Source organism: Juglans microcarpa x Juglans regia, chromosome 5S (genome assembly GCF_004785595.1).
Source record: "Juglans microcarpa x Juglans regia isolate MS1-56 chromosome 5S, Jm3101_v1.0, whole genome shotgun sequence".
Classification (NCBI taxonomy): domain Eukaryota; kingdom Viridiplantae; phylum Streptophyta; class Magnoliopsida; order Fagales; family Juglandaceae; genus Juglans; species Juglans microcarpa x Juglans regia.
The window spans coordinates 8,652,950-8,661,284 of NC_054603.1; the positions used below are offsets into that span (position 1 = coordinate 8,652,950).

An 8,335-nucleotide genomic window follows, 5' to 3' on the forward strand; every position below is an offset into this window, starting at 1 on the left:
ATGGCCGACTTGTAGTTTGGCCCATTAGTTAAACAATGAAAGACCAATCTTGGCCCATTTTGGTATGGAAAATAATAGACTGACAATATTTTTAGGTTACTTTTTATAAAGTAACTTATAAAAATAACATCACTTTACATAAATATTTTTATAAAATTATCATTTGTCTCAAAAATTTAAGCTAATAAAAAAAATAGATTTTATTATTTATTTTATATCTTAACACTTTCCTCACTTGTAGGTTAGATTTCTCCTCAATAGACAATGAGTAGACCTAACAGGTAGAATATTTAATTAAATTAGGTAGAGTGTAGAGTCAGGATTTAAACTCAAGACCTCTGCTCTGATATCATATAAAATCATCACTTATCTCAAAAGTTTAAATTGATGAAAATAGATAGATTTTATTATTTATTTTATATCTTAACAACCTTTATTTTAAAACATGGTTGTATAAAATGAGGTAAAGGGTTGTATAAGTATCATTACTCGATAGGTACTAGCGTCCATTAAGGCCTTGTTTGGGTGCAAGTTCTAACTTTTTTATTTAAGAGTAATAGGTATAAGTATCAAATAGACAAGTTTCATACAAACTATTTGTAAAAAAGTGGGTTCTACTAATAAAGAATGGCTTTTTTTACACTTTTTTTAGGCAAGATCTATTTTTTTTACAAAAGCTTGTATGAGACTTGTCTATTTGAGACTCGTACAAATTATTTTTTCTTAACAAAAAGGTCGAATCCGTAATTTATTAATAAATTCTTACTCATGGTAGAAGAATATCGTGATTACATTCTACCCTTAAACCTCCTCGTATTGACTTGATTAAAAGAAAAAGAAAAAAGATCATGGGAATGAGAACTACTACTACCCAGTTGATGACCTAGCAAGCGTAATCCATTCTTTTGTATTTGCCAAATTAACAAAACCCATTTTAAAAAGAAAATTTTTTTTCATAAGCTATTTTATTCACCACTTCACACCACGTAAAAAAAATAATAAATGTAGGGTATGAAATTGAATAGTGGCCGATGCATAGCCTTCCCCTTTTAAAAACAACAAAAAAGAAAATATGGCTTTTTGGATACATCGATGTTAATGGTCTATGGCTAACGGTGGAGTTGCTCATTTGGTTGCATCGTTTCTTGATCGATGCTTGCTTAGTTTAGTTGCTTTGGATGTAACTGCTTCCCTTCTTTACAATCAAATCTAATAGGAGGGAGAGAGAGAGAGAGAGAGAGAGAGAGAGAGAGAGCTTAAAATCACTCTGCTCATCACAAAGCTGTGAAATAAAACAATAGAGCTCATGTTAAAAGTTACACAAGAACAAAAGAATTGCAGGGGGAGGAGGGTGATGAACTCTCTCTCTCTCCCCTGTCACCCGGCCTGCCTTAGTGTATAGAATATGATAGAGATTCTGCCAAAATACCCCCCCACCCTCTCCAACGAGAAACGAAACCCCAAAAAAAGTAAGAGAGTGAGAGAGTGTAAGTGATAGATTTCTTTCTTATGACAGCTTATTTTGTTGATCCAACAGATGATGGCCAGGCGGTGAATGATGATCTAGAGCATGAAAAATGCAGTGATGAAAAGCATTACTCATTTTTTACTTGGTCGGTCATCTTTATGACAGCAACGATGTAATTGGATTATCTGTCCCCTTAAACTGAACTCTTCCACCTGAAACCACACCAATCTTTACAACGTTAAAATACTAATTAAGACTTCTTTTGTTTTTTTCATTTTTTCTCATCACTTCAGCTCAAAATGTACAAAGAAATATGAGACTACTAGTTAGTATATATATTACAAGCTGAGACAAACCTGTGATGTACATGTCTTGGACAACAGACTTCCACATTCTTCAATAAGAGCTCTTTCTCCCCCAATTATTCTGGCCAGTTCTGAAATCAAGCATTCTATGTCTTCTGCCTGAAAATAAATTATACATGCTTTTTTTTTTAATACTGGAAAGCCAAAATTAAGTAGAGGAGGTACAGTATATAGACATATCAGATCTTATCTACTCTCAGCAAACATTCTTTTTTCCCCAAAGGATTTTAGGTCTGCCTAGGCTTATCACTTGTATTAGATTCACCCTCAAATGCTCCTAAGTTGACATTCAAAACTCATCACATATTATTGTTCCATGCTTTAAGACTTCCTCCCCAAAATCCTTTCTCAATCCATGTGCTCTGCAAAATTTTTCCTTTATATCTAGTTCATTGAAATATTAATCTTATATTCTCTGCCAATCCATGTTAGGAATTTTCCTTTTGACATAGCTTTCCTCATCAACTAAATATAAATGTAAAGTGTAAACCATCCCCAATCGGTGGATTTGGATGAAATTAAGTCTAGTGAAAATAGTAGTGCTGGATAGCAAGAAAAACTGATGGGCAGTCCATGAAAACCTACAAAATGGTATCTGTTGAGAAGGTCTATTTCATAGCTATGAGCAAAACAAAAGACCCACTTGCTGATAGTAAAAGGAAAAATGCCTTTCACTTATTGTACCTTCGGCAGGAAGCTTTGAAGATTATAAAGGATAATTTCCATCACCTTTACCGCTGAGTTCAGTGCCTTCCCCACCTCGCTTGTATCAACCTGCAACATGTGAACATGGTCAATGTATCATTGGTGCGAAACACAAAGGAAGAGAATCAAGCATTGGTACAATGTTGGAAGCCATGAATGGACAAAAGAATATAGAGAAAAATTACCGTAACATTCCCAATGGGTAGTTGAATTGAGGCATTCAACAAAGCTTGAATTGCTTCTTGTAAAGAAATTGAATAATCCTCTTCTAAAGCAGACCACTCCTCCAGATATGGAATCTAAATAAGGCGCCAACCAAAAAAATAAGTTATGAACACGAATTTCACAAAGCATATTGATATTTTCTCAAAGCCGGGGGGGGGGGGGGGGGGGGGGGGGGGAGGGGGCACAGAAAAAGTTAGAGGAGTTCATGAGACTGCCAAAAATAATGGTGGAAAGAGGGAAAAAAATGAAAATACATTCATAATCAGTATTGACACAAAGAATTTCTAATGTTTGTAGTGCACTGCATTATTCGAATTGACACATCTTAGAATCAAGATGAAGACACCACCAGCTACCTTGGAATAATATATAGAGACAAATGAGGGCCTTGTTTACTATTACTGCTTCACAACTTGTTCTGTTTTGGTTGTCAACAAAAGAGATAAAGGGAAAAACTAGCAGGTAGGAAACAGCATATGTGGAACCAACCATGTACAAAGATTGAAAGGAACAAAAACCTTGATGGTTAAAGAAAAACACTATTCTCCATACTAAAAAAAAAAAAACTCTCTTCTCCTAACCTTTTTCCCTTCTATCCATTTTTGCTTCCTAGATATTTTTCACCCCATTTAGATCAATCTTTAAGCACTGATTTCTTAATTTGGTCAAGTTTTGCTGGTTAACAAAAAAATAATCTCAAAGAATAAATAAATGAATAAGATGAAAAGGATTAATACAGAAAGTTTGGCTAATACTTATAAGCAATGAAACTTTTAAAGGGAAGACATAATTTATGTGAATGGAACTATGAGCACAAGGGAAAAATACTAATTTGTTAGATTATATTCTCAGAGGAATCTAAAAGGTAAGCATGAAGAGCCAGTAATACTTCTAAGATATAATGAGCATGAGATCTTTTTTTGAAGCATAAAGCTTGTCATAAGAGCTGGAGCCGTATTTTAAACTCATGGAAGGTCAACTCCTCCAGTTCAAATAGCAGGTTATGAAAAGGATTTTGTTGAGATATACGTTAGGTGAGAGATGCTTTATATGCTAGAAATGGGTTCAATGCATGAACATGGCAAAATAAACTCAAGCAATGCCATTAGATTTTAGATGTAAAATAACTCTTTTCCATCAATGAATCTGTTATTTAAGCACAGAAAAGATAACATACTGCAGAGCTTCATAGCTAATAAAAAACAAGTATCATCAGGCTGGCAGCCTTACTTGAGTTTCAAGAATTGTTGATAGAGTCTTTGTTCTTTGCAGAAGCCCAAGTTCGATGCGTTTGCTCTTTACAGAAGCATATAACTCTGATATCTTTACCATAAGGGAATAAAGTGTTCTCTACAAGTATAGGAAAAAGTTTGTTTAATAATACAGGAAGAGAGAAGGGTGCATAAAGTATTCACAAGTTCAAGGAAAAATAGTCTGTTATAAAGTGTTTTCTCTATGGCAAAGAATAAGTTTGATTACATATATTGAGAGAGAAGCAAAAGATAAATATAACGTAATTAACAAAAAAAAAAAAAAAAAAAAACATAGCTCATACAGAGAACAATAAGCTTTCCAAAAACTAGTAATGGATGAGCTTGGAAACAAGTATGAATGAGGTCAGATGTCAATGTTGAGATTGATGTTCAAGCGCACTACTAAGCTTTGTTGCATAACCGATATTTTTCTTTTTCTTACCTGCCTTAATGCTTATAATCATTGCTTATATTTCTAAGAGTGTCCATCGTTGTTTTACCACTAGTCAGTCTTAGTATTTTGCCCACTAATTCCTAGATTTTCACAAGGCAAAGTAGAGGAAAATTATATGGATTTTTGCTACCTTAGATGGTAAACTAAAACATGTAACAGAAACAATGAAACTAGTGAATGGGTAGGAAATCTCATCAAATCTACCAAGCCTAACTAACTGGGACAATCTGAAAATGACATGCCCAGTCTCCAGTGCATATATATTTCATCGTGGCTGAGATACAGTGAAAACTTTCAGACCATTGGTATGTAACACCGGTAAGCATGCAAAATTTGACAGGCCGTACAATAACAACTCGCCCCGGTGATTAAAAGTCAATACCATCCTGCCACCATTAGTTTAAATTGGTACTTGTAGTAATTAGTTACTCTTGGGCCCAAAAAAGTAAGAAATAATCATTTCAATCTAAAATCTGGGTTCACCTACTGTCAAATCATTAGCATGAAGTAAGGTAAGCAGCAAAAATATGTCAAATAAATTATGAAAAATGAATATATTAGGTACAAATGCAACGATGTCTAAAACAAACCTCGCTTTCTCTTTGCCGACCTTGGATGGTGGCCTCTGCTTTTGCATTGGCGTATCTCCACTGCAGATAGCGATTATGAAGCATTTTCAGTGTATGTACGTCTTCCTGATGGGTGGAAACTTTCCTTCCCTTCCTAGCATCTATCCCCAATTTTGAACAAGGCGGGACTGGTGGCAGACAGAGGGCCCCCATCTTCGAAGAGTTTGTGTATGAATTAGAGAGAGCATACGCTTGTTTGTCACTGCCTTTGGAGGGATGAAACAAGGAGTGTTCGGAACCTGATAATGGCAAATTCATAGAACGGGAGCAAGGGGAAGCAGAGAATTTGAAAGAATCACCGCTAGCAATCACATTACCCCTAGTGCAATTTTTCTCAGGCAGCAATCTACTGGAAACCGTTGGCAACATGTCAGCCTCAGGCATGGAAGAGCGGAAATCGGGAAGAGATCGTGTTGAGCAGTTTACTAGTGGGTTGTGATTACTATCATCGGTAGTCGTCGACGATAGATCTTGGGGAACGGAAGGTTGAGCTGGTAATGACATGCCGCTTGACTGCAACAGCTTGGCCGCAGCTGTGACACTGTTGTTGGTAGACCGTCTGAATCTTGATGATGATGATGTCATCATCCTGTCCCTATCCACACTGCTTGTGACCACAGGTGTGTCGGGCCTCGAGGGGGTGGGAAAAGCGTTGCTAACAATTTTCCCATAATAGGTTTTTGAGGTTTGCTGCAAATGTTGTTCGGCTCTGCCTCCCCTCCGTTTTCTTTGAAAAGCTTCACACGCTGTTTTCTGTGAGTAGTAGAGGGCAGAGCAGATGCTTTACATCGAGAATCCCAAGGGGGCGAGTTCTCCAGGCTCTGAATCTGAACGGACTCACCGGGCCTGTTCTCATCGGAACAAGACAACGGCTCCATGTCCAGGTGCCGCTGCCGCGGCCTTTGAACGGAGGTCGAGCGATGCGGCTTCGAAAGGGGCGACGACGAGTTGGACGAAACGGAGGACGAGGATGAAATGACAGGAGACATGAACCTAGAGCTCACCTCCCTCACCCTCGGCCGCCGTTGAGACGGTGGTGGAGGAGGAGGGGGAGGATAAGGAGGAGAAACCGCTTCCTCCGTCGCGGCGGAGTTGTCTGAAACTTTGGCTTGTTGCTGCTGCTGCATCGATTCATTCATATTCACGGAGGCAGATTGATCAATCTAATCTCAAAATTTTCTGAATCCCACCAAAAAGAACACCTCCCGTTTCCTGAATTGCTGCTTATATGCAGCGATCCCTCTGTGGGTCTGTTCTCATGTTGACAGGCGACGGTGCTTCGCTTCTATCAAATCTGTACTTGCTGTCTTCCGATCTAACAGAAGAAGAAGATATATCTAGATGGCAACTCTGTCACAACCTTGAATTGAGTCGGCATCTGATACGAGAGAGAAGAAGAAGAAGAAGAAGAAGAAGAAATACAGCCAGCCTTAAGAAGTTGTTTGGAAAAAAACAAAAATAACCAAAGAAAGAAAAACTAGCCGTTGGCTGTGAGGGTCAAGCTGTAACGGTTCTATTTTTCAAAAGGGTGGGTTATTATTTTAACCTAATATGATCATTCCTTGAGGAGTTCTCTTTTTATAAATTGGTAATGTATGTTCCTTCCTTCAAATTAAAAGGCCAAACATCCGAAATCATTACTTCTTAATCAATCTTTATTCAATGCTCCCAATTGACATATTGTTGGTTGATCTCATTGTTTCCGACACAACTCTACTTTAAATGAATTTTTTTAAAAATTTATATTTTTAAAAAACTTTGTTAAGAATTTTACAAATCTAGGTGAAAAATAGATAAACAACCTTTAGCCATGTTTGGATAGAGAGATAAGATGAGATGAGTCGAGATAATTTGTGAATAGTAAAGAAATTTATAAGTTGAGATAGTTTTTGAAAATTTTGTGTGCTTAGATTGGAAGTAAGATGATATGGTTTTAAGTTGTTGGAGAAGAATAGATGTGGATCTCACAAATGATTGTATAGTATTTGTAATGATTTTGTTTTATTTATAAATAAGTAATAATAATTTTTTAAATTATATACCTAATTGTTTTGTATAATATAATTCATAATAATATTATAAGATGACAATATTTTTATAAAATCAAATTCTATAAAAAAAAATATCAAATAAAAATATATTTTATTTTCGACTTTCTTAAATAATTATGAAATATTTATAAAATTAGTTTATTTTATGGGTGTCACGGCGTTGGGAAGTGGAGAAGCCCCCTCGCCCATGTCGTTCAATTGGGGGAAATGGTGATTTTCAGATCAATCACAGCACGAGGTAGGTTTGCCCAAAGTGTCGAGCTCTGCGTCAAGATGAGGGGCGGGTGAGGGGCAGAGATGAGTCTCATTCAAAGTTTTAAATTTCGTACCGTACCGGCCGGTACGGCCGAAATTTTTCGTTTCGGCCGTCCGGCCGGTACAGGTACTATATCTGTTCCGTATCGGCCAAAATACCGGCCGTACCGGCCGGTACCGGTCATACCGGCCTCAATTTCGGCCTGTACCGGACTATATTTCGGCCGGTACCGGCCGATATTTCGGCCTGTGTGTTTTTTTTTTTTTTTTTTTCGTTTTTTCGTTTTTTCAAACTACAAACTTATTTTTTAACCCTCAATTCAGACTATACTATTTATAATTTATATATATATGTATTTGTATATAATTTATTTATATATAGACTATTATTTTAGAATATAATTTTTATATATATAATTTATTTATAGATCGACTATCCCGAAACGTTATCCCGAAACGCTATCTCGAAACGGTACCGGTATTGAAATATTTCGTTCTAGTGCCTTGACCGGTACGCTATCCGGTACGGTATTCAAAACATTAGTCTCATTACTCCCGTGAAAAACTGAAAATACCTGCCCCTTCTGAAAAGCAAAAAAGTAATGGTCAATTGGTTTTTATCGTATTTGAAAAGCAGTAAAATCATCTCAAAGCTTATTTGATGAGCTGTTTGGATTAGAGATCATTTTTCGGTCAAGATCTCAACTCATCCCCCAATTCAAACCGGAGCTTAAATACTCATTAAATGTCAAAAGACCCACTTTATTTTCTCTCCCTCACTTTATGTAAGTTAACTCTAGAGTTTAGACAAGAACATTAGTCTAGTTCATTTTCACAAAATTTTTCATCTCATCTCATCTAATAATTACAATATTTTTAAATTCTCACACAAAATAAAATAAACAATTCAACTTCTTCAAATTTTAAAAT

General features: G+C 36.3%; 1 protein-coding gene across 1 annotated transcript; it reads right to left on the reverse strand.

Moving 5' to 3' along the window:
• Nucleotides 1-1,251: 1,251 nt before the first annotated feature.
• On the reverse strand, nt 1,252-6,600 carry LOC121268542 (protein ENDOSPERM DEFECTIVE 1-like). Its single transcript, XM_041172857.1, is given in 7 exon segments — nt 1,252-1,680; nt 1,825-1,932; nt 2,518-2,607; nt 2,724-2,837; nt 3,994-4,113; nt 5,061-5,801; nt 5,804-6,600. Coding segments are annotated over 7 exon segments (1,689 nt in total). The 5' UTR covers nt 6,239-6,600; the 3' UTR covers nt 1,252-1,599.
• Nucleotides 6,601-8,335: the final 1,735 nt, after the last annotated feature.